General features: G+C 45.7%; 1 protein-coding gene across 8 annotated transcripts in view; it reads left to right on the forward strand.

The window, feature by feature from the left end:
- Positions 1-23276, forward strand: part of FRMD4A (FERM domain containing 4A) — a 411923-nt gene extending 388647 nt beyond the window's left edge. For 4 of the 8 annotated variants that reach the window (XM_084630503.1, XM_084630504.1, XM_084630500.1 and 1 more), the window contains exons 16-23: positions 1148-1270; positions 4987-5215; positions 6559-6615; positions 7831-8068; positions 8595-8759; positions 10197-11056; positions 13828-13924; positions 19513-23275. In XM_084630503.1, coding sequence (XP_084486629.1) covers positions 1148-1270; positions 4987-5215; positions 6559-6615; positions 7831-8068; positions 8595-8759; positions 10197-11056; positions 13828-13924; positions 19513-19615 — 1872 coding nt within the window. In that variant the 3' untranslated portion in view covers positions 19616-23275. Of the gene's footprint in view, positions 1-1147; positions 1271-4986; positions 5216-6558; positions 6616-7830; positions 8069-8594; positions 8760-10196; positions 11057-13827; positions 13925-19512 lie in introns of all 8 variants that reach the window. The other 4 variants (XM_084630502.1, XM_084630498.1, XM_084630499.1 and 1 more) reach the window with 2 other exon arrangements.
- The last annotated feature ends 3956 nt before the right edge of the window (positions 23277-27232 follow it).

Consider the following 27232-nt stretch of genomic DNA (forward strand, 5'->3'; position numbering starts at 1 on the left):
CCAGTGACCTGAAAACAGCAGAAAGAAAGCCCCCATTAGGGAGTGGGTCGTGGGGGCATGAGGGAGGCAGAGAGCCGAGCTACACGCTGCACATTAAGGTCAGCCACTGTTATATGGGATTCAGATGATTTAGGGTTTTCTGCCAGCTGGATCCTCTCAAGGCTGGTGACGCAGAACACAAAAGCCTTTTGTCCTCAGTGCAGAGACTGTTCAGCTCAAGAAGCTGGGTTGTTTCTTGTAGCAATACTCTCGCCTTTCTCTGCAGGCATTTGAATGTCTTTAATTCAGATCAGTGTAGATGTATTGTACGTACCAGAAAAAACACAGAGTTAGCATCAATCCTGGCACTTGCTCCTTTGCCTGCTTCAAATCTATTCCAGTGTACATCCCCTGGCTGTGAAAGTTTGCAGGGTCTGCTGCTTCACACTTGAAACTAATCTTTGCAAATGACCCTTTCAGTCTGATATTGCTCCAAAACTGCTCGTGACATAGCTTGGAGTTTGGCAAGGATTTCAATTCATAAAACATTATCATATCGGTACCAGGCACTGCTTTAAATCACCATTTTCACTGCAGCTGTCTCAGACAGGTCATGAATTAGATTGTAGTAGTTTAACATGCAGTTGCGATCAGAAAAATGATTGTAAAAGTGGCACTCGACAGCTCTGCTCCCTGAGTGAATTCAGAGTCAGCTCTGCTGGCTTCTCCATCAAAAATAACTGGTTTCCTTACTGTTTTCTCTATAGAAACAACACTGCTGAAGGAATGTGAGCTGGCAACTGTCCTGGCTCATGCATCATGCGCTGACATCCTGCTGATGAGCAGCACCTAAGACCCTAGACGGACAGATCATGTTAATTTTTCTTCTAGTTGTGGAATATATATTCGTGTTGATGATGCACAAGCCAAAAAAGAACTCAGCTTGACTTTCAGACCACAGGCTGAGCTCACAGGCCTGGAAGTTAGAAAAACCTTCTGTATATTTATCAACTGATCATATTTGATATGAAAGATGATAAACAATGGAACCCTGGCAGTGCCATTTTTACAATCATTTTTCAGAGTGTTGCTGCACTTTAAAAATATACATGGGATGGGTTTGCTTTTGCATATTCCCCTCCTCACTAATAGCATCTTATGTTTTCAGGAGCTCACAGGAAAGCTGCCCAGGGAATACCCCCTAGATCCAGGGGAGGAGCCACCTATTGTAAGGAGAAGAATAGGGACTGCCTTTAAACTGGATGAACAGAAAATACTGCCTAAAGGAGAGGTGAGGACTTGCCTTCCAGTCCAGTCCTATCTATCTATCTTATGCCTAGGACATCTCTCAGCGTATTACTCGGAAACCACAATTTTTAATTTAACTTATTTATCTTTTTATTCGTTTACTCATCTTTGCTTGTATTTGGGGCAAGGAAAGGGTGAGAGAACATGCTGGTCTGAGCATAGGACTGGGAGCCAGGAACTCCTGAATTCCAGGCCCAGCTCTGACACAGGCAAAGAGAAGTAGCTTTGGGTGAGTCACTTATGGCTCTGATCCTGTTAACTATGCAAGCTGCCCTTAATCGCACCAGTAGCTGAATGACATTGCTGGTGCAGGTCTAGATTATTCATGTGACTATGGGTAGCAGGATTGGGTTCTGAGTTGCTCTGGTCTTTCAAACCACTTCTGGTATCATTCTGAGTGTTTCAAGCTGTTCTCCCTCCCTTCCTGCAATAGTCCTTACTCAGTACTAAAATTGGTACTGTTTCCGCCAAAGTCCTTTAATAAAGTGTCGGATCAATTCTTCCGCACTGGTCCTGTGATTGCAAGACAAACGCACTTTACCTCCTACTGCTAAACGAAGGAGCCATCCTCCCTGCCTCTGGGCAGCTTGACTTGTGTTTGTGTAAGTTTGCCTGGGAGTGTTTGTTCTGTGCTCTCTCTCTCACAATTGGCTGGGTCAGTGCCCTGAATCATGGCTGTGAAAACAGCCCTGGAGCAGCTGTAAGGCGGGACCGGAATTCACAGAAAAGCCATTGTCTGTGGAGCTTGGTCTCAAGACACTTGTGGATATTCTAGTTTTGAGTTTCCTTTTATTTTTATAATAGAAGAGAATGAATCTGTGGTTTAAGGTCGGAGTCAACTGGAGAATTAACCCTTTATTGTTAGCATTTTCTTTCTGCTTAAAACATGAACAACCAAAGCTGTTAGGGTTTGTGTTTGACGGAGCCAGTGAGAGGAATTCCACTGAAGTAAAATACTCATGAGCTTGCACATTTTGTTTAGCTTTTACAAGGAAAGCCCTGACTCCTAAAAGCTTTGCACTCTGTTTGCTGCAGTGTTATAAACTGATCTTCAAATTCCCATGTCTCGTCCTGGGGTGCGTCTACAATGCACACCTTTTTCGGCGGCGTATAGTGTACATATGCATGTAGGCCCCCCTCCCAGCACAGGTATATGGCAGTGTAGACTGAGCGAAAGACTCTGACAGCAAGGAGCTGATGAAGCCTTTCTCACTGTCTCCCCTTGCCAAAGCTTTTCCCTAACACGTGTAGCTACACACTGCAGTGTGGACACAGCCTGCCTCTCAGTGCAGCATGTAACTACACGTATGCTACACGCCGCTGCCAGTGTAAACCTAGCCTTAGTGTTAAGAGATGGCTTCCAGGCCAGGGACGCTGGATGGAGTCTGTTTTCCTCTCGATCCTTCGATTAATAGTGATGCACGGTCCGTGCGTGCAAGAGAATGATTCTCCTCTATAGGGAAAGAGGATAAAGCCACTCTCCACCTTTGCAGGTGATGTACATTTCAGTAAAACAGGATTGCCAACCTCAAGCATTCAAAAATGCTGACTCTGGCCCCCCAAAATCATGAGATTGTCTTAAATATCATGAGCTTTTTAAAAAAAGGTAAATGTTGGGATCTGTTTATTTGTCTTCTGATTTTTGAGCCTTTAGGGTTCATGTTTTCAAGCTTTGATCTGCAACCATGAGGGCTACAAACTTTGGGGTTTTTTTTAAATGAAAGTTGAGATTCTCTCAGGATCACATGATTCTAGGAGCTGGGGCTTTAAGTAAAACATCAAATGTCATGAGAGTTGGCAACAAGGCAGGGTTCCATCTGAAGGCAAATGACCGCCCTGGTGCTCCGAGGCAGTATCCATAAAGGCATCCATCAAAAAAAGAGATTAAGGGAGGAGAGGCAAATGAAGACAGCTGTTTACGATGTTAAGGGTGATTTAGAAAAAAACCGTTAAGGTCAGAAGCTGCAATTGAAGCCAAGCTCTCAGTATCTTCACTGGGAGTGTTGTCTGAGTAAGGACTGGAGGCCTGAGCCCTAGCTGGATTTATTTTTAATCCACCCTTGCTTACTTTCAGTGGGCGTTTTGCCAGAATAAGGCAGATCGGGCTCTCTGTCTTAAACCTCCATTGTGTCGAATGCACTGTTAATAAGTTTAGTGTTGACAGAGCTTATAAAATCTTCAAAGTAAAACTCACTGTACAAAACAAAACCAGGCCTTCAGCTGGCAGTAATGTGAGAGAAGCTATAATTATAGATTTAAAGCAATGTTGACTCACCACTGACAGTAGAGGGATTTTGAAGCTAAGATGCCCAAACTGAAAACTTCACAGAGCCATTCCGGTCTGAGAAGGGGTTATTCCTATAGCATCGACCGCTCTGTGTATGCCTGTTAGTAAATGGAGAGGTTCTGAATATGGCTAACGATAGGGTTTCACTGAATATGGCTAACGATAGGGTTTCACTGAATATGTGACTAAAAGTGCTGCAATCTGAGCACTGAGCATTTAGCAAAGCTAATGTTTTAATTTGCAGCTCAAATCCCACTGGAAGTTAACAGGACTTGGGTGCGTAAGAGAGCCAGACCCCTTTGAAAATTCCAACCCATGTGCTCATCTTCACGGGCTACAAGCAAAGAGTCAGATTCTCTGCTGGTGTAAACTGCCATAGCTCCACCGGCTTAATGTCAAAGTATCACTGCCAATTACACCAGCTGAGAACTTGGCCCTAACTGTGTTAACCCTGCTTAAGCACATTTTAACTCCGCCATGGCCAAACAGGATGTATCTTTTTGGCTCTCTGGCATGGCCAAAGCCTTCTATTAAAACCATTACACATCCCTATCTTGTGCATGGCCTCGTTATATCACACCTCTGTGATGTCTCATGCTAACATTCTGTCACAGTGCATTTATGGATCACCTCACGTTAATGACGTTTGGCAGGATTGGACTGTAACCGGGATGAATTTGACACATTAGTTCAACGGGTGATCAGCACTACACAAGTGCTAACCAGTAACATTATGTGGAAATGCCATGACTTTGCATTGGGACTTAGTGTGACATCCTGACGTTTCATTTTCATACAGCACTCGGTCACCATGGTGACAGACACCTTAGAAATAATCGTGGGAGAGAGGTTGGGATTCAAACACCCCCCACATAGGGATACATGAGTTTGTTCTGCAAGACAGATAGCAGACACAGCCATATTGGGCCAGCAGCCGGAATCGATTGAGTTTAGTATTGACGATCCTCACAAAATAAGGGCTAGTTCAGTGGTTCTCAACCTATTTACAGTTGTGGGCTGCGTATGCCCTGAGGATGTCACAGGGGCCGCAGCTCTGTGCTGATTGGGGCACACGCGGCCCGCGGGCTGCAGGTTGAGAACCACTGGGCTAGATTGTGCAACCTTGTGCAGCCCTTTGACGTCATGAGTTCTCTCACGTGAGCAAGTGCTCACAAACTTGAGGAGCAGTCGCACAGGCTGGCCCTAACAATGCACTCGTGGTCGAGCTAGGGGCAGGTTGGTAGATGGATTCGTCTCTCGTTAAATGCCATTTAGGGCCAGATCCTCAGCCGGTGTAAAGCAGCATAGACCTATTGAAGTCAGGGGAGCTTTGCCATGCAGCTACACCAGCTGAGGATCTGGCCACGACAGCTTGCAGCCAGAACAGCCAGAATCTCTTCCCAATTTGACAGGAAGCCGAGCTGGAGCGCCTGGAGAGGGAATTTGCAATTCAGTCACAGATCACTGAGGCTGCTCGGCGCCTGGCCAGTGACCCCAATGTCAGCAAAAAGCTGAAGAAACAAAGGAAAACCTCCTACCTTAATGCCCTAAAGAAACTGCAGGAGATCGAAAACGCCATCAACGAGTACCGCATCAAATCTGGAAAGAAGCCAACGCAGAGAGCCTCCCTAATCATAGACGGTAAGTGCGGTTCAGGGCCTGGGGTATATCTTTAAGGGCTGAAGTGGGCCTTGAGTGGTGTATAGGCCTCGAATAGAGGCCTTGGCACAGGGAGTGAATTTCACTCACACTGAGCCAGAGCTAGGAACTGAACCCAGGAGCCCTGGTGCCCAAAGCCCTTCTCTAACTTGTAGCCCAGTAGTGCCCCTCTCCCTCTAATGGACTCTGAGTCTTTGTTTCTCTGTGAATTGTTCTATCCCTTCCTTGTCATGGTTGGAGAGCTGACATGGGGCTCGAGTGGTGCCGAGATAATGTGCTGGCTCAGAAAACATGGGTAAATTTCAGGCTATTTGAGCTTAAGCAAGGCACTTAACCTGTCTGTGAGTCAGTGTACCCACCTGTAAAATGGGTATAGTAATACTTCCTTCAGAGGAATGTTGCTTAATTAATATTAGTAAACCTTGGGTGAGAGGCATCATATAAAATCCAAGTATCATCATCATCACAATTGTTTACAAAAGCATAATCCTCAGGATACTTTTTATGATTTACACTGTTTTTTAAAGTCATTTCTATTGACCTCCTTCAAAGCTTGAAAATAACAGCTTTTTCTTGCTGATTTTGTCCCTTTCCACATGACAAGCAGAGATTTTGCTCTTCCTGTTTATAAACAGAGCTGAAATTATCACCGCTTCTCTTGCTTCCTTATTTGTAACCTAGCTGTGTTCTGCTGCCCTTAAAGCATTTTGAGTTCCTCTCTGCTTAGTAACACTGCATATGTCAGAGCAACAAACACAAACGCCAGGGAGATATGTACGTCAGAACACTTCTGGCAAAAGGACTGGGGTGCTATTCCTTTTGTTGCTTCAGAGGGCACTCGGAAGCATTGTTGAAAGTCCTACAATCATAGCACCTTGTGTTTGTTTTTAATTGGCAACGCAATGGTAACTTCATAAGGGTAGGGGCGGGTCTAATCCTGAACTCTATAGGGCCTGATCCTCAGCTGGTATAAATTGGTGTAGCTCCATTACACCCTCTGGGGATCTGGGCTCTCAGTTTTGACTCAGTCCTAATGCCGACTGAAACGAGTGGGAGTTGAAGGCACTCAGCAACTCCCAGGAGGGAGCTCAGCATGTCAAGGGAGCTGGCCTGGAGTTTTTACTCAGGCTTTTTGCCCTGCGTTCTGCCTGAGTAAGAACTGAGTAAGCTGGTCTCTATTAATAGAAATCGTACTGCTTCTTGGTAGTGTGGAGAACAAGGGACAACTGTGTTTTATGATTAGGGGGGAAGATTCTGTTGCGATTCAATGTTAAATCACAGTGATATTAATGGCCTTTTGATTATTTTTTTTTTCTTCTCCTCAGAAGGAAACATCGCCAGTGAAGATAGCTCCCTCTCAGATGCCCTTGTTCTTGAGGACGGTATGTTGTCCATCTCAGACCCTAGAAATCTAGCACAGTAAAGGGAAGGATGACTGCATCCTCCTGAAAATGGAGGAAATCCCCTGTATGCCGGTGTCATTTCACAGAGACGAGGTGGGAGATATATTTTATTGGCCCAACTTCTGTTGGCGAGGGAGACAAGCTTTCCTGCTTACTCAGAGCTCTTCTACATACACTCGGAGGCTTGTCTCTCTCACCACCAGAAGATGGTCTAGTGAAAGATACTGCCTCACCCACCATGTTTGTCTAATATCCTGGGACCAACATGGCTACAACAACACTGTCCTTGCCATTTGAGAGCAGATAATTTCAAACAGCCACCTTCCATCAAACCCCCCTGAAGGTTTTATCAATTATGTGTAAAAAGTACAACGTACAGAAGTAGAAATGTATTCTGTAGGAAAAGGCTCATACATATTGTAACAAATCCACAACCGCTTAAGACCTCCTACGTGGTGGAATAGGGGATATGACTCACACTAAAGGCCTGATTTTCAGGGGCTTTGAGCATCCATAGCTCCCCCAGAAGGGGGACCATTCGGATGCTCGAGTTTGACCTCCTACATAACACGGGCTGGAGAAGATCACCCAGTGATTCCTATATCAAGTCCAATAACTTGTGTTTGAACTAGTGGAATGTAGCTCATCCTTTCCAGGTTGGTGATCCCTAAGTCAAGTCCAAAACTATTTGCACCCCCTCTTACATTTTTTACTCTTTTACAGTAAATGTGTTCATGAGAACAGTGCTAAGCCTATTTAATTGGGGTATGTTTTTCAAGAGGTTGACAGTGAATACTTGACCTTGAAGGGGAAAGGTGTGTGCAGAGAGGGGGGAAGGGAAAATCGGAGATGGTTGCCGGCACAAACATGAAAGCAGCAGAACTATGGTGCACACGGGTCTAGAAGAGTTTTATTTTCTGTGCTTTAGATTGAAAAGTTTATTATCCCCCCGCTTGCCTTTCATGACCACCACCCTTCCACCATCAGTTGAGAAACACTGAACACAGAGCATCAACTGGAACACTTCTTAAAATCAGGCCCTTTGTTCATTACCATATAATTCATGCTCGGAAGAAGCATCTCTGTCTGCGGCACTGTATCCAAAGCGGTAATCTCGGGCATGCTGGGTGAAAGCCACACTGCAGCCTAGTGTCCTTCAAAAGCATCAGCTGCTCTCCTCGTTTCTCTTTGCAGAGGATTCTCAGGTTACCAGCACAATATCCCCCTTACAGTCACCTCACAAAGGACTCCCTCCCCGACCGCCCCTACATAACCGACCGCCTCCTCCACAGTCATTGGAAGGACTCAGACAAATGCACTACCACCGGAATGATTATGACAAGTCCCCTATCAAGCCCAAGATGTGGAGCGAGTCATCCCTGGATGAACCCTACGAGAAGGTCAAGAAACGCTCCTCACACAGTCATTCCAGGTGAGTCAGGCAGTCGGAGATTGCCCACTACGTAAACATGCTCCTTTCCGTAGATACCCATTTGGTATGGTAATGACAGGTGTTTTCTGGTAATGTCGTGTGAGAGAGAGAGAGAGAGAGACACTGTCTTTGAACTGAGCCTATATAATGAAAGCTCTTCCCAAATCTCATGGCAGAAACATCGCTCACTTGAATGATATTTAGCTGTTTTGGTAAATAATCGTGCCCTAGAAGATCGTAACAGCTATAATCACACAAAGTGCTGGTCAGTATCTGATCGTTATTTTAAAAGGCAGTTGGAGAGGACAGACGACAGCCTCTCACTCAAACTTCTGCTGAATCTTTGTAACAGCTTGTGCTTGAACTTTTCTTACTGTAAAAAACAATTCAGATCAGTTACGTGTGTGGAACGCCATTCGCTTCAGCAGGATGTGTGTCACTGAGAACTGAATTTGGCCCCTTGACTCAAGGTCCTAGCTGTAGAGTGTTTCTGTCTGAAGTTTGAAATGCAGCGTTTGCTTTGCAGCAGTCATAAGCGGTTCCCCAGCACAGGAAGCTGTGCAGAGCCTGGAGGGAGCAGCTCTCTGCAAAATAGCCCCATCAGGAGCCTCCCACATTGGAATTCCCAGTCCAGCATGCCATCCACACCAGATCTACGGGTACGCAGTCCGCATTCTGTCCATTCCACGAGGTAAGTTCTGCCGCTCCCAAAACAATTCGCCTCCCTTCATTTATGCAAAAGTATTTTTTGTTTTCACACTTTGAAGACAAGAGGCCTCAATTCAGGAAGGAAGTGGTGTCCTCGGTGGGGATTCATTCCTGAATCAGGGCTTGAATCCTCAACTTACTTCAAATAAATAAAAACTAAAATGGACCAAGTGAGATCTTAACCGACGGTTCTGACTCTTCATGGGCATTGCAACCTCCAAGCCACTCTTTGAAAGTGACAAGGTGTTAATATCAATGCTCAAATTAAGGTTAGGTAATTACCCTTTCCTTTTGGACACGAAAGGTTGGGTAATGTTAAACCACTGCTACAGTGAACGGGGCATACCGAAAAGCCTGTCTAAAGTGACCATCCGAGGAACCAAGTAAAGGTGGGTCTGATTGGTCACATGGTATCATTTCTGTTCCTTGAGTGACTGATTGAAACTTTATAAACAGGGGATGAGCCCATGCAGCATGAATAAAGACCACTCAGATTTGGATGTGAATCAACACCTTTCTACACATGCAAATCTGGGCGTTCGCATGAAAGACAGTCACACTGTGACTGTCTTGAGACCTAAAGCCACTCAAGAGACCAGCAAAACATAGCTGCTTAATAGAGGCGGCTCTTCTGAGAGGGGAGGAGAAAAACATTCATTCCCTGTGGGATGGTGCTGCATGAACTGGCCTTGACTACCCTGTTTCACTGTAAACGTGAGGAAAGGCCTGCAAAGCTTTCACAAGCTACCTGACAGCAAAGGAAGTGCACCTTACCCTGGGGCTGCGCTTTGTGTGTCATTGGACCCTCACATTGCAAAGCAGCCGGGAGGGGGCATGGAATCCCAAGAACAGAAACCAAAGGAAAAGTTTGCACAGATCCACAGCACTCTGTGTTCCCTGCCACTGTACTGGTGAAACTCCCCCTGGGGCAGTGCCCTCTGCACCACTTGTGCCCAGGGAGGTGGCTAGTGGGGTAACCATGCTGGGAGGCTTCTGTGCTCCCCTAGTGGCCCCAAATCCCCACACAGGGATTGGGGAGGTGGAGTTGGCTCCTTTTTCAACCCACAGCAATCAGAGGGACTGAAGCCCCACAAGCTGCCTCTGGAGTCCAATCCCATAACTCTGCTTAGTTCCCCTTCACAAAGCCCCCTTGCTCTTGCTTTGGGCAGGGAGGTGGGAAGTTCACCTCAGATGGGTACATCTACTTCACTTCCTGCATTATCATGCCCGCGTGGTATGCCCCGTGTTCTGCCGGGGCTGATGGAGGTGGGGGGAGTTGTGAGCACTCAGCACCTCTCAGGCTTAGCTCCGTGTATTCGCGCTGATTGGCGCGTGCTGTTTTGGCATTAAATGCTAGAAAAAGACCCCGCGTGTTTTGTTAAACAAGCCGACTCAAAACCTGTCTTCCTGACACCTGCAGGTCAGTAGACATCAGCCCGACCAGACTGCACAGCTTAGCTCAGCACTTTAGACACAGAAGCTCCAGCTTAGAGTCACAAGGCAAGCTCCTTGGGTCAGAGAACGAGACGGGGAGCCCCGATTTCTACACCCCAAGGACTCGAAGCAGTAATGGCTCTGACCCCATGGACGACTGCTCTTCCTGCACCAGCCATTCCAGCTCTGAGCACTACTACCCTGCTCAGATGAACCCCAACTACTCCACTCTGGCTGAGGATTCCCCCTCAAAAGCCAGAGAGCGGCAGAGGCAAAGGCACAAATCTGCGGGAAACCTGGTCTCTTCTAATTCAGGGAGCATGCCCAACCTGGCGGCAAGGAACGGAACCGGGCACCCCGGAGTCTATCTGCACAGCCAGAGCCAGCCTTCCTCTCAGTACAGGATCAAAGAGTACCCCCTGTACATCGAAGGCAGCTCCACACCCGTGGTGGTGCGCAGCCTGGAGAACGACCAGGAGGGACACTACAGCGTGAAAGCACAATTTAAAACCTCCAACTCCTACACGGCAGGGGGGATGTTTAAAGAGAACTGGCATGGGGACGAAGTGGACTCAGTAAGACTGACCCCCTCCCGTTCTCAGATCATAAGGACTCCGTCTCTGGGCAGAGAAGGCCATGAGAAGGGCTCGGGCAGGACTGCAGTATCAGACGAACTCCGACTGTGGTACCAGCGGTCCACAGCCTCCCACAAGGAGCACAGCCGCCTGTCGCACACGAGCTCCACCTCCTCGGACAGCAGCTCCCAATACAGCACATCTTCTCAAAGCACCTTTGTGGCACACAGCAGGGTAACGAGGATGCCTCAAATGTGTAAAGCAACATCAGGTGAGAGCCGGCCCCAGGGGAAGCAGATCCAAGTTTGCTCTTGGCTGTCTAATGCCTGCATTGCGCTTTGGTAATTTATGAATGAAACCAGACCAGCCTGCATCCCCTGTCCTTTTGTGAACATAGCACAATGCGAAGCACAGGCATGTGGGATGGGTGGATTAGCAGTGAGTGAACTTTATCAGAGAGTGCCATTGGCTGCAGGTTTTCCCCTGGAGCTCATCCATCATGAATGACTTCTTCGGAGGGCGAGGAGAGCCTGAGCCAAAGCCTCTGGAAGTCTATGGGAATGTTTCCATTGACTTCAGTAGGCTTTGGACAGGCCTTTAGAGTAGTAGCAGAGAAAAAGCCCATTAGTGGGGGGTTGATCCTGAGCATCACGTTAGGTTTATCGCTGTGGGCAGGGTCCACTGAAGTGAGCAGCGAGGAAAAACATAGCAAAACTCAAGATTTTCCCCAATAAATAAATAGAGGAGTAAGGCATTTAAACAGTGTTACATTAGGAACATAAGACTATCTGGTATGGCAAAAAAAAGCACAGTTACTTATAATAAAGAGCAAGCGACCCCACTAAAAAAGACTTCGGTGAGCGGTTGAAGGCTGAGACCCTCGATTCATACAGTACCTTCAGCACAACTACGAGAGGTGCTTCCTTACCCCTGGGGGAATCTTGTAAGCTCTATAAAATAGGGCCATATCATACCTAACATGGTGGAGCCCCATCCTGTTTGGGCCTCTGGTCACTCCTCTAATATTCGTATTAAATAATAGCAGGACCTTGCAGCAGTTCGTACATTGCAGAAATTGTGCTACATTTCCCTGACATGAGATGAACTAGTTTAAGATTCGATACCTGTTTGCCATCACTCTCTGTTTCGAATAAGGCTGGGCAATCCAGGGTGCATGCAATACGGACTAACCCGAGGCTTTGCCAAAAAACTTGAATCTAACCCAACTCAGTGAGAGCGAGGGAGCGAAGGTTGATGCATTGACGGCTTCTATTGACAGAACTGGTACAGCCTGGGCAGCATCTTGGCAAGCTTCTCTCATTTCACTCCTACCCATGTGCCTCAACCTTGCCCTGAGGACACCACCTCTAAAGGTCCCATTTCCTAGGCCTGCTCAGCCCTGGGAGCCTCTGTTGAGATTGCCAGCCAGGATGCCAATTAATAGTGGTGACGCTTGTAAAATGTTGCTATTTGCCTATTGAGAGCTGAACAGAGCCTATCCCAGAGACCACTGAACAGCCATCAGCTGGGTATGTTCATTCACTAGAGACCCTAGGCTGGATTTATCTGAGCCGAAGATTTAATGGTGAAAGGCTTTACAGTCCATTACCATTCACCTGAGCCACCCCAGCCCTCTTTGCTCTGCAAACATTCTTTTATCCCTTTTTTGACAGGAAGTTCAGGGACGTTTTGGCATTTCTGCCCCAAACAGAAGCAGGAAGTACCTAAAATTTAATTAACCCGCTTATCCTCCTGAGCTGTAGAGACCCATCTTGGAAATCCTATAGTTTCAGGTAGTTGGGGCATCTAAGAAGGAAAATGCTAGTAGTGAAAACAAAAATTGTTGTCTCATTTGTTAGATGCCCCAGCTGTAAATCGCTTTCACTGACCATGCCAATATGGACCTAGTCATGTTCTAAAAGCCAGTCCCCATTGTGATAATAGTGGCCAATGGGGCCTTCACTTGTAAGGAACAGATTAGACTTTGCCTCTTTCTTCTTTTTGAGTGTTATTTAACTGCAGGTAAAGAATTTAACAGCTTGTGGGAGAGTGTTAGTTAGAATCATTTGACGGATCAGCCATGGCTCTAAAATGTCTACCAGACCCCACAGTGTCCTTCAAAGACGACTACGCTCCTGAGCTTGTCTGATTTGGAGAGGTCACTGTTTCAGTGATCTGAGCATTGGGACAGAACGACCAAAAGAGGGGTTTCTTGACTAGATCCTTAAAGCAGAAATGCCTTGAAAAAAACCGTACTGCTACATTACAGTATTTGTCTAGAGTTTGTAGCTGCTGTCATTAACATAAAATTAAACAAAGATCAGCCCACTTTTGGCTCATGCTAGTAAGTTCACTGTAGCCCCATGAATCTTACTACTAGTGCATGGTCAAAAACATCTTTGGTCTTTGAAATCTATGGAGCTGGTTTTTGTACAGCAAGTGGTGTATATGCCTGGAAGCTCCCAGCTAGCAGCCCAACAGCTACCAGCACAGAACTCCTCCCATGGTCCCCGAGCTGCCTGTGAAGCCTCTGAAATGAGACCACCAAGGTGCAAGGCTGGCTTTGCGCCTTCATTTCAGATCATATGGAGGGACAGGTGCCGAGCCACTGCTATGGCACAAGGGTGCTGTGGGTTCAAATAGCAATAAAACATTGATTTGTTTTCATGTTTTGAGGGACTGGGTATTTCCCACTCTGGATTGCAGTGAGTTTGGAAGATGGGGAAGGATCTTCAGCCCATATGATCACACACAGTCAGAGGCTGGGTTGGGACAAGATTTTCCCCATGCATCTGAACGCAGAGCCAGGCACATGTGCATGCAGCAGAGGGAGTCAGGAGTATGCTGACTGGCCATTCTCGCAGCAGCTGTGCTGCTCAGGGAGTACATGCCGAGATCCATTTGTAAATGGGATGTTCCAACTCCTGGACTGTGTTTAGTCACAACTTGTTGTGTTTCTTCTGCTCCGATGAGTTGACCGTGCTGGAATTCCTTAACCCTGTTCTCCTTGTCTAACTGGTTATTTTTTTCGCTCACTTTTAGCTGCCTTACCTCACAGCCAGAGGAGTTCAACACCATCTAGTGAACTAGCAGCTACACCACCAAGCAGTCCCCACCACATCGTAGCATGGCAGACTGGGTGAGTCTCGGGAGGCAGGGTTAGAGGATTAGCATTCCTTGGTCTTCCACAGTTTTCTCTAGCCACTCCAAAACCACCATCCTGGCTGCTGAAGCAGGTTCCAGGCTTTGGCATGCCGGAGTTGCCTTAAAACATGGAATGTAGATTTGATTTAATCTTTAGGTAGATGATCGCAATAGTTCAGGCACTTGAGGCAGAAAACAAGTTCTAGTACAGTGCTTTGCTATACAGTGCAAGGAGAGGACACTGGCGAAAGAGGATCGGTCTGGGCACAGGAACACGCTCAGGTATTCAATGGCCTAATCTACGCAGAACATTTTTAGATATTCGCTCACCAGTGGTCTAGCATTAGTGCAGTTCTAGCAATGGGGAAACCCCTAATTTAGCCTGGTTCAGGCATTTGCATCCGTCTGTCGTCCGCATACAATCTGCTACCAGTGCTAGCATCAGCGTCAGAGCAGTGGTGGGAGAACGTCTGTAAAAGCTGCGTAGACACCACCCATGCTGTATGGAGCACTGACGCTGAATTTTCTTCATGAATGCCATTGCGGTTGTCCAAGTTCTCAGACATCAATGGAATCTTACGGTATAAATGCGAGACGCTTGTCTATGGTAATTCTTGCACACATCCGGAAGGTTGCTCAGAGGCGCATGGTTCAAGGATCAGAAAGGAAGCTTCCCCAAGGGCACTGGTTCTCCAGAATTTTCATTCTGCTGCCTACGTTGTAAGCTAGGTAAAACAAGGGCCCTTTCCTGGATCTACGCAGTGCCCCATATCCCAGTGTTTGATTCTCAGAATGTTGTGTTCTGTGAACCCACCAAGAGAGTCTTCAGGGAACACAGTTTGAGAACTGCCGCCCTAGGGTTGCAGAGACCTTGAGCCATTTGTAATGGTCCTCTAGGAGCAGTGAACTAAGATGTGGTGGTCATTCCAGGGGACAAACACTGGTGGGTCTTGAAGTTCTTACTCTAGTCTACTTCTGTGTCACTCTGTTGTACCCAAATACTTGATTTTACAAGAGAAAAAAAAATTTTTTTTTTTAAATCAAGTCACTACACTTGTAGATGCTCCAGTATAAACAGACGTCCACACATGCCATTTAGTTTCATGGCAACAATAACCCAGAAGATATTAAGAGAAAATTGAGCTTTAAAACAAAGATGGGGGATAAAAACAGAACCTCAAATCCCTAAACAAGTTCATCTGCATTTCAGCATGCTCAAATTCAAATTCTTGGCCCCCAAACCCATACTAACAGTTGTGGGTTTGGGTCAGGTCCAACACTGGAGTGGGTATTTTTATTGGTTCCAGTTCAGAGGCAGCCAAAGTATTGTAAGACTCCAAAATGGCAGAAATCTTGGGTGAACAGCTGAGATTTGCCCCCTTCAAGGTATGGATCCGAGTCCAAGCCGTAGCCTTGATTCTGCCTCAGCCCCCATTGTAATCATCTTCCTCAGCACATCCCTACCATGGATACAAGCAATATGATCTGAAACCAGCTGAGAAGTCTCCTAGTTGAAGGTAGCAAAAAACTTAAGAACTCTGATTATTCTCTCCATTTTCCATGCACCAGAATGCCTCCTCCAGGCTTCACGCAACAAAAAAACCAGGCCAGATCCTCAGCTGGTAGAAACGGAGCTATGTAGATTTACATCATCTGAGGATCTGGACCAACATCCTGTGCAAAAAGGAATCAAATAGATGAATCCATTATTGGTTGCATGCCTCGGTAAAATGACAAAACCATTAGGGAAACAAATTTTAAACAGAAGCAAGTACAATTTGTTACCAGGTGCAGAATACAGACTTGGCCATCACAGCAACACATTTTGTTATTTCCCCAACATGAATCAAAGGCTTGAAATTCTGCCTGACATGTCTTCTTATGTCACTAACTCTTTTGTCTTAAGGCGACTCATCAACTTGTTTTCCCACTGTATTAATAAGCTCTTAACAATGTGTGTCACTTCTTTTCTTTAACATTTCCTCTTTACTGTTTCCTCCCTGGGCGCTCTCCTTTGTTCAGAGAAGCAACAGACAACTCACCCACTATGGATGAGTCTCAGTCTCCAACTCACCAAAGTACTGATGAATAGAGGTATAGTAAGGGAATGTTTTGTTCTTTCATCCTTCTTCCCTGTAACGTGTGCTCTGCAAATGATTTTTGACATCCCAGTATCCATGAGAAGCAGACGTTTGGGTTGTGTGGGCGTTTGGATAGTGACAGCAAGGCTTTGCTCAGCTCCTGGAAGAGCAAGTTGGAAGCATTTGTAAACCTCGTCGGCATATGTGGGTGGTCCTTTCAGCAAGTCTGTAGCTCTTAGTTTTCCCTATGAAGGCAGGCTTCACGCCAGTTGGGGTGGGAATGCAAGTGGATAAGCATGGCTAGCCAAGGGTAGCAAGGGAAGCCCTTTTGCTTGAGACATTTCAAAGCAGTCTGGACAAAGTGCTGGGGAATGTTTCTATTGAGATGAAGGGTGGCTTAAGTCTCCGGAGACTTGGGTTCAATTCCCAACTCAGCCACAGGCTTCCAATGCAGTCTTAGGGAAGTCGTAATCTGCCCTGTGCCTCCATTCCTCATACGTAAAATGGGGATAATTCTTTCCTAGCTCACAGGAGTGCTGATAAAATCTAAAAGATAAAATCTAAAAGGTTTTGGAACAAATTGATAAACTAAATAGTAATAAGTCATGAGGACCAGATGGTATTCACCCCAGAGTTCTGAAGGAACTCAGATGTGAAATTGCAGAACTACTAACTGTGGGATGTAACCTATAATTTAAATCAGACTCTGTACCAGATGATTGGAGGATAGTTAATTGACATCAATTTTTAAAAAAAGGCTCCAGAGGTGATCCCAGCAATTACAGGCCAGTAAGCCTAACTTCAGTACCAGGCAAACTGGTTGAAACTATAGTAAAGAACCAAATTATCAGACACATAGGCTAACATGATTTGTTGGAGAAGAGAGTCACCATGGTTTTTGTAAAGGGAAATCTTACATCAGCAATCTACTAGAATTCTTTGAGGGGGTCAACAGGCATGTGGACAAGAGGGATCCAGTGGATACAGTGTACTTAGATTTTCAGAAAGCCTTTGACAAGGTCCCTCACCAAAGGCTCTTAAGCAAAGTAAGTTGTCATGGGATAAGCTCTCATGGACTGGTTAACCTTTAAAAGATAGGAAACAAAGCATAGGCATAACTGGTCAGTTTTCAGAATGGAGAGAAATAAATAGCGGTGTCCCCCAAGGGTCTGTAGTGGGACCAGTACTGTTCAACATATTCATAAATTATCTGGAAAAGGGGATAAACAATGAGGTGGCAAAATTTGCAGATGATACAAAACTACTCAAGATAGTTAAGTCCAAAGCAGACTGCAAAGAGTTACAAAGGGATCTCACAAAACTGGGTGACTAGGCAACAAAATGACAGATGAAATTCAATGTTGATAAATTCAAAGTAATGCACATTGGAAAACATCATCCCAACTATAAATATAAAATCATGTGGTCTAAGTTAGCTGTTACCACTCAAGAAAGAGATCTCGGAGTCGCTGTGGATAGTTCTCTGAAAACATCCACTAATGTGCAGCAGCAGTCAAAAAAGCGAACAGAGTGTTGGGAATCATTAAGAAAGGGATAGATAATAAGACAGAAAATATCATATTGCTTCTGTATAAATCCATGGTTCGCCCACATCTTGAATACTGCGTGCAGATGTGGTTATCCGATCTCAAAAATATATATATATACACACACACACACACACACACAGGAATTGGAAAAAGTTCAGAAAAGGGCAACAAAAATGTTTAGGGGTACGGAACAGCCTCCATATGAGGAGAGATTAATAAAACTGGGACTTTTCAGCTTGGAAAAGAGACAACTAAGGGGGGATCTGATAGAGGTCTATAAAATCACGACTGGTTTGGAGAAAGTAAATAAGGAAGTGTTATTTACTCCTTTTCATAACACAAGAACTAGGGGTTACCAAATGAAATTAATAGGCAGCAGGTTTAAAACAAAGAAAAGGAAGTATTTCTGCACACAATGCACAGTCAACCTGTGGAACTCCTTGCCAGAGGATGTTGTGAAGGCCAAGACTATAACAGAGTTCAAAGAAGAGCTAGATAAATTCATGGAGGATAGGTCCATCCATGGCTATTAGCCTCTGTTTGCCAAAAGCTGGGAATGGGCAACAGGGGACTTAGCAAAGCAATGAACTAGTCATGCCGTGAGTACACCAGCAACAGTTTCCTTGTCTGGTGTAGAGGTGCCCCAAATATAAGACATTTGCTAACTGAGCAGAAACACGCTATGAAGCTTTTGAAAGTCTGTCTGATGAGGCAATCCCTGTGTGTCACCATGAGACCTTTATATTGTGAGGCGGTGGTGGCATTATGTCGGCATGTTGCGATGCATCATCCATCACTGTGTAACACCACAACACCAAGATGCCACAGCACCATGCTCCATCAGAACCTCCTCTGGTCACCAAAAGTCACTGTCGTCACACAACAACGTTAATGTCTTTAATCCTATATGATAGCGTGAGCCTCTTGTTTATGAAGTCACTGATGGAAAAAAGCCATCCGGAGGTCTGGCCACTAGTTTCCTGGCCTATCCTGTTCAAATGATTTCCAAGGTCCACTCGTCCTAGTCAGAGATTCAGCCCTGACAAAGGTTTTCACATGTTGGCAGCTATGTGTGAGAGGTGCTGCAGAGAAGCACTGAGATGACAGCACAAGTCCTTCCACTCCCCTTTAAGTCAGTCAATAAAAGAAGCAAGGTTTTATTCCCCCATCTCAATGACCAAGCGCACAATCCTCCAACCCTGGCCCCTAGGCAGAGGAGAGAAGAGCACCCTACAGAGAATCACTCCAGGGAAAAAACCTCCTACTTATGAAGGATGAGACATCAGTGGCTGCTGCTAGAATGTGAGAGAGAACCAGTGCACATATCAAGTTGCATGCATATATACAGATGAGCAAATATACCCACACTTTATGCTCTGGTAGAGAGGGTTCTTCCTCTAGCTACTCAGCCACCATCTCATTTAGGGACAAATGCATGTAGAAGCAAGTAATGGTGCATGTACTTTTGCACTAGACATGACCCCTGTCTTTTCACCCATCAGTCGTATCAAAAGCGCCCATGAGAACAGGTGCTACCTGCTAGAGGCTTCTCTTGGCCTCTAAATGGTGAAAATAAGACAGATACACAATTCTGTGCATTCCTTTGTGAGGAGGGGCCGTGAAATGTCATTTGAACTCGGTTTTGTCTAGAGAAATTAGCTTAACCCAAATTGGCATGGAGAGATCCGAGCGAGAACTGTTCACCCAGCACTGCTTCTGCTAAGGTGAGCTGTTCTGGAAAGGACTCCCGGGTGGCCCCTCCTCGCTGAATCCGCCCCAGTTGCCTGCTCCATGGTTGCCTGCAGAACCAGCACCAACCCAAAGTGCCAATGAGCATGCTGCATTGTCTTTCCTTTCCCACTCTTGCCACATGGCGGAGTGCCTATGGTTGAATTTTTGCATGACCTCTTGCCATAGCATTCGTTCTAATGGCAGTCTCCTTTCCTCTGTAGGAACTACACCGATAGCTGTTTCCTGGATTCTCCCCTCTATCCAGAACTAGCAGATGTCCAGTGGTATGGACAGGAAAAAGCCAAGCCTGGGACTCTAGTGTGAACCCCTGACCTCAATCGGATCACATCAATGCCATTCTGAGATCACCTCACTGCCTCTCATTTGCCTTACCCAGATGCACTGTCGCCCGGCACCAGCTTCAGTGCTAAGCACTTTTCCCGAAATGCGATTCAAGACGCCATTACCGATACTGGCCCCCAGGATGCTTCCGCAGCCACCAACGGATAGCAGTGTTTCAAAGCAGATTGCCATGGACTGAGATACAACTCCGCTAGCTCAAAGGGCCGGGGGGTGGGGACAACATATGTGAATAACTATGTTAGCAGCCAGATGGCAGGGTTTTTTTTCTTTAAAATACTGAAAGCCTTTCAAGGTATAAATACAATCTTATTGGTCTATGGCATGGGAAAATAGTAAGATTTCTACAGCTTGCAGTCTGAAGCCAACAGAACATTAGTTAAGAGGGCGAGAAACAGTGGTTGTGAAATATATTCCTTACTCCTGAAGTATTTATTTGGAGTAAAGAAAAGCTCCTCTTGCTTCAGAGATGTATCAGAATATCGCAATCAGTTCAGTGCTGCCAAGATCACAGAATTCCTACGAGACAAGAGCATGGGCAGCATCTCTGTAATGACAGCCTACAATTTGGAAACTGTTTTTACTTCCTTCCTCACTTCAAGCCCTTCCAAAAAATAAAACAATAACAACCACCACCCACTGGGATGAAGACACACCAGAACTCTGGGCTGGGAGCGTAAAATCAGTCTTGAAAAGCTACTGTTTAAGCTGGACAGACACAAAGGTTTACAAAGGTATTATCTAAAGCAGAGGCATGTACGGCTACTCTTAGCATCTCTGGCTAACCACCACCACAGAGAGTTTTGGTTTGGGGTTTTTTTGTAACACTTATGATAAATTAAGGTGAAAATTGCCAAGAGCCGTTCTGTGAATAGAAATAACCAATAAAGGATATCCTATTTATGCACAAAGTGTTTCACATGAAATCAAAGGAAAGCACATTACAAGCTAATCGACATGGTAAAGCCACATTAGCCTAATAGTTCCGATTATTACGCTCTTGGTAGCGCCAGTGTAGCAAAGGGCTCCTCACCAAAGTATTGCTGTCCAAGGGACCCCACTATGTCATACAGCGGAAGGGTTCCGTCTTATTGTCTACTAACCAGCAGACCAGGCAAATTTTCAGATTGCAAGAAGGGACCATAATAAATCAAAGCTAATTAATTGGTAACCTTGATGCACTCGACGCAGACTCTAGTTGTCCACGGCTACCAAAAGGAAACATCGGAGAGAGTCGCGGCAGGTTTACATGCACTTTGGAGCAACGCTTTACACACGTGGAGCCATCCAGCGGCCTCAAAGACACTTTTGTAGTGAGCTAGCACGCAAGCTAGGTGGGGGGTTGAAGCTGGCGCATCTTGTCTCCGCTACGGCGTTTTATTGCCGCTAGATGGGGCGGGGTTCTCGCCCCATTTGTGCATGCGGATGACGATTTCCTATGGGAAAGGCAGTTAAAGAAATGGCTGGAGGGGGTTACTTTGTGAAAAGCAGAAACTGATGTTAGCTTTAGTTTGAAGAAATAAAGTCTGCTTGCGTGCGTGTGTTGGAAGAATAATGCTAGTCTACCAGACAAGGAGGGCAGGAAATTTAAAACCAAACTTGCGGGCTGCCACACCTTTTTCTTGTAATAGTATCGCTGGAAAACTGTTTTACCAGAAGCTTGCAAGAGCACAGATTCCCAATAACTAGGCTTAGAAAGATTAGGGGTAGGGAGAGTGTTTAAAAATGAATGTTAGCAGTTACTACGAGTGCTTGTTTCTACACGTATTGACTTATTTTAATACTCTGCACTTATCTGCTACCTTGCAGTCTCCCAATACTCCTGGGAGGCACTGTAGGAGCTGTGGCTGGGGGCAAGTGAGGCACGGGGCGGTTATCTGACTTGCCCAAGAGCACGTAGGAAGAAACAGAACTCAGATCTAACTTCTGTGCCGTTAGCTATAAAAATTACCTCTCCATAGAGCTGACAAATTTTTGCACTAGCAAGAAATTTAAATTTAAAACACTAAAGCCTCTGTTTGCCAAAAGCTGGGAATGGGTGATGGGATGGATCACTTGGTGATGACCTGTTCTGTTCGTTCCCTTTGGAGCATCTGGCATTGGCCACTGTTGGAAGACAGGACACTGGGCTAGATGGACCTTTGGTCTGACCCAGTATGGCCGTTCTTATGTACTAATCATTCCAAACCTAATGTCTGCGGAAGTCAAGAATCATTAGATATTCAGAAATAAAAAACATAGTTGGCAATAATAATCAATCTTGCTAACCCAGCACTAGGCGGATCTGACAACCAGGAGAGTGCACCTGTTCATCTAAAAGTGCAAGTATAACAAATGTGTTTAAATTTCCCCTCTCTCTAAATATGAATTGTTAACAAGCGGCTTGTTCTTATAGGCCCTCTTCTGTTTTTGGATGGAGAGAAGACATCATTGATTAGTATACGTTGCTGATTAAACTCTAATCCTTCCAAGTCTAACTACAAACAGAGGGCCCAAGTTAATCACCAGGCAGGAATTAGCCCAAGAAGTTCACGGGCTTTGAGCAACTGTTTATATTTTCATTTCCCTGGTAAATAATTTTTCTGTGTAGCCTTTTTTATTTAAAAGGATTCACGCCCAGCAGCACAACAGGGCCTCTGGACACTACTGTAATACAAATTACTAATCAAAATTAATTGCTCCAGAATCCGAGCAGGCCTGCAGTTTTGCACAAGGGCAAAGAGGTGGCAGCCCTGAAGTGCATGATGTTGTAAGTCACATTGCAAACAATTTGGTCAGCCTGCATTGCCAACAGGCTTGAGGTGAGAAAAATCTTTTGAGAAACGGATTGGGTTTTGCGTTGTGGTCTGCTTTTCTGGTTTGCAATCAAGGCACACGTGAGCCAGTCTGGTAGTAAAGACAGATTAAGTAAAACAGGTTTTACTGTTTAGCTCAATTCAATTCTACACAAATGTACATACAGTGTTAATCAAATTAGATTAACATGGTTAAGTATAACATGGAGGGGTAAAACAGAACTGTTATATACAAGCACTTGACTACCAACTTACCAGCCTCTCTCTCTTTTTTTTTTTTTTTTTTAAATAAAGGCCCTTTTTGGATATAAAGCCACTCTTACCGTCTTAGTCTCTACATATGAAACTCCCTTGGTTTAGCCAGAAGCATGGTGTATGCATACACCAGGCCATATTGTGAGGCAGGGTTTATTTTTAAATGATACTATATGCAGTCGAGTGTTGAAAAGGTCACATTTGTTTTCCCTCTGTATTAGTTTTAGTTTTGGACATAGCAAACCCCATTCAGGTGCTATCAGATGACCAGTTACTGCTTAGTTAACTAGATGTAAAGTTTTACATATATATTAATGTCAATAGTTTTATTACAAGTTGTGTAAAATGGACTCTCTAGTTTAAAAAAGGAAAAAATTAGGTCTCTCTCTGAAACTGACTTTAGAGCATGTAAAATGATTTTACTGGATTCTGTTCACCTGTAATCAAGGGACAAATATGTATGGTGTAGAAAAAGTTGCAGAATTTAAAAAAAAAAAATCTGCTTTTAATTTATTCTTTTTGTATTAAGAATTTGTATAGTTACCTTTACATTTTGCAGAACAGTGTTGTCAACACTTCCTTATTAAAGCATTTTCAAAATGAAACGTTGCAGCGGCTCTTTGAGATATTAAACGAGGCTGAACAACGCTCTCCTCTCTGGGTACGTTCATTGTCTGGCTACAGCCATAGCAGAAGCCTGTAGACACTGCAGCCGAGAGATTCGAAAGTAACCTGTGATTTTATGTGCCTACCTCGAGACCTTTAGTGGGAAAGTGCTTGGAAAACTCAGTTTGTAGTTTTGCCCAATATCTGCAACCTGTTGTCGTAAAAGGAAGGACAACGTAAGTGTTGCTCTGGGGCTATCTTGGGTGGTGGAAATTACGTTGCTCATTTTAAGGACAGTACCTAGGACCTGGTGGCAACAATATTCCATTCTTAATACATAAAAATAATCAAACCAATGGGGCTTCTAACATGGTGCAAGGGCATTATCTGGTTCCCAGAGAAGAAGGGGTTAACTTCAGCTGTTTCCCTCCCTCGTGGGGAGGACTATGAATTGGGTGCTTGGGAGTCAGAGGAGATGGCCTGGGGGAGGCTCCTCTCCCAAGGTCAGAGGGTCTGGACTGAATGCCAGCTTGGAAGAGTTTTCTGTTACTCTTTTATGCCCATGTTAACATAACGCTGATTTGAGATTAAACGCATTGTTCCTGAAAGAAACGTCCCCCCACTGCCTACGCCTGGGGGTGGATGGGAGTTCTACTGAGTCACTGCAACTTAGAACCTTTCACAGGCAGATTTCCCCCTTGATGGGGGGATGGGACACTCTTTGCAGAGGGGCTTAGGCCCAGTTTAGGGGTTGTCCGGCTCTGCGCTGTGTGGGAAATTGGCAAGCAACCACCACAAGTACCAGAAATTTTCACCAGCTCCCAGACAAGATCTAACATGATTGCAAAATCCTCTAGGCAGAGATCTCGTCTCTGTGCATTTCTGTGAAGTGCCCCTCAGACCCATGGCCCTGTATAAATATTAAATAAAACACCCAGAAGTAGCAGTACCTGTCTCAGATTTATGGGTGTTCTCTGGGCCAGGACCTTGCAGCTGGTCTCCTTATGGAAATCGTATGGCCACCCAAACCACCCCTGCAAACACCTGCTACACCGGGAACAACATCACGCGTGCCATTAAGGCGCCAATAAAGAAGCCTTGCTACTAGCACCTAGTGCCTCCCACCGCAATGTGGGAAAGAACCACCAGGAGCGCTGCGGAAGAGTCTGCCACATTTACAATCATGAGGTGTTTCTGTGATGCGGAAAACACAGCTCTGCTCACAGCCTGAAAGTCCAGACCAGCACTTGGGATAGGGCTGGCTTAAAGAAAGCTGCCCACTAACACCCTGGAGGCCAAATACAACTACAAATCAGTAGCCATTACAACCTCCCACTCTGCCTTCCTCTAGTACCTAGACTCCCCCTCTCTGAGCTCCGATAAGGGCGTCTTCCCTAATGGTTCCTTTCGTCTTCTTCACCCACTCCAAGAATTTATTCACACCTCTCCGTACACCAGAAATAGCCTCCCGGGCAATAGGTGCTATGTCCCCAACAGACACTCCTAGAAAGCCCGGGTGCTGTTTACACAGCCTGTACACCATGGGGTTTTAGTCCAAAGTGACACTGTGTCTTGTAGCCACGCTGACTACAGAGTGCAAGCTCTTGGGTCAGGGACCAGTTTCTTGTTTGCCACAGCTCAGCCACTGGCCAGCAGAAACTGTAGCCAGTGCCAGCTACGTGGAATAGCACTATGCTGGCCCTACTGAGTAGTAAGCTGTATGACTTTACCCTTCACCCAGGGGGCTGGGTCAGAAGGCTTTTTATAGCCAGATTTGAAATAAGCATCTTTGTAGCCATACTACTTAGCACCAATAACAGCTTTCAGCCAGGGTAGGAAAGTTTTATTAGCCCAGTTTGCAGATAGGAAAACTGAGCCAGCGGTCAAGTCGTTTGCGTTAAACTAGCTCAGCACATGCCAGGGTTCCTTCCCCGCTCTGAACTCTAGGGTACAGATGTGGGGACCTGCATGAAAGACCCCCCTAAGCTTACTCTTACCAGCTTAGGGTAACAACTTCCCCGAGGTACAAACTTTGCCTTGTCCTTGAACAGTATGCTGCTGCCACCACCAAGCTTTTTAAACAAACAGGGAAAGAGCCCACTTGGAGACATCTTTCCCCAAAATATCCCCCCAAACCCTACACCCCCTTTCCTAGGGAGGCTTGAGAATAATATCCTAACCAATTGGTTATAAAATCATCAAAGACCCAAACCCTTGGATCTTGGAACAATGGAAAAATCAGTTAGGTTCTTAAAAGAAGGATTTTATTAAAAAAAAAAAGAAAGGTAAAAATTATTTCTGTAAAATCAGGATGGAAAATACTTTACAGGGGATTCAGATTCAAAACACAGAGGATCCCCCTCTGAGCAAAACCTTAAAGTTACAGAAAACAGGAATAAACCTCCCTCTTAACACAGGTAAAATTCACATAAAACAAAAGATAAACTAATCTGCTTTGCCTGGCTTACCTATATTGGTTGCAATATTGGAGACTTGGATTAGGATGGGTTGGAGAAGATGGATTTCTGTCTGGCCTCGCTCAGGCCCAAGAGAGAACAACCAGGTAAACAAAGAGCACAAACAAAAGCCTCCCTCCCCACCTTCCAAGATTTGAAAGTATCTTGTCCCCTTATTGGTCCTTTGGGTCAGGTGCCAGCCAGGTTAGCTGAGCTTCTTAACCCTTTACAGGTAACAGGATGTTGCCTCTGGCCAGGAGGGATTTTATAGCACTGTAGACAGAAAGGTGGTTACCCTTCCCTTTATATTTGACAGCACACAAGCTGGCTCCGACTGCAGATACTGGTGAGGTGCTCCTTACTGGGCAGAGGCTACGGCAACAAGAGCCCTAAGTTAGGGGTTGGCCAAACTGCATGTGGCAAAGTTTTCTGCTACCCCCCCTCCCGGGCAGTGGGTTTTCTGGGAGTGCAGCTCTAGCCCTCCAAGAGCCTGAATATGGTGTGCTCTTTGGCGTATTACTTTACCCTCTTAAACATCCATCTAGCAGCGTAGGTCTAAAATTGGAATAACTTTAAATCGGGTTTTCAATAGCATTAAAAACAAAGCACCTCATTTCTTCACACTCTAAGGCCCTCAGGAGGGTGACCGGCCTACCTTTGTGTTTGTACAATAGCAATGGGCACAATGGGATTTCCTCTGCTAGCCAGGGCCTCTGGATGCTACTTCAATGCCTTTAGGCTAAGAGTGTTCTTTAAAAGCTGCCCTTTTGGTGTGGCACACAAAAATACCAAGGTTAGCCAGTCGTGCAGCAACACCCTCAAGTAGGCCTAGATTACAGCACTAGCCTTGTTCCTGTGTGACCTCAGGCGAGTCCCTTTGTCTCACTGGGCCTCAGCTCCCCATCTGTACACCATTTCCCTGCTCCGCAGGTTGGGAACGTGAGCACGGTGCGAGCTAAATGCACCAAACCCAGTGTCACTCAGCCTCATGTCTACACTGCATTTTAAAAACCCACAACAGCAGCTTGGAGACCAGGTCTACACAGTCTCTGGAGCTGGGGTTGCACGACGGTGCTAAGAATAGTTGCAGAGCCTTTTGGGCTCAGGCACTGAAGCCTGGCGAGTGGAGTGGGATTCAGTGCCTGTGCGTCTACACACCTGGTTTTAGCACCAATAGCGTGAGCCTCGCAAGCCCAAGGCTGCAGGGTTTAAAACACAGTGAAGCGGTACCCTCAGATATCGTGGCAATGGGCACCACATAAAGTACCTTATAGCACAAGTCAGCCACGTGTCTAGTGTTGTCCATGGCAATTGTTGTCCGTAGCTACCGGCGAGGTGCTCCGCTCTGGTTCGATGATGATAACAGTCAGCTGCGTGCGTGTTCCCTCTGTGTGCTGCCCCAGCTCTGCGCAGATAGCTGACACAGCAGACCCCGAGAGAACCCCCCAAAACCACAGACTCTAGTAAGG

Source organism: Lepidochelys olivacea (genome assembly GCF_965140295.1).
Source record: "Lepidochelys olivacea isolate rLepOli2 genome assembly, chromosome: 1".
Lineage (NCBI taxonomy): Eukaryota > Metazoa > Chordata > Testudines > Cheloniidae > Lepidochelys > Lepidochelys olivacea.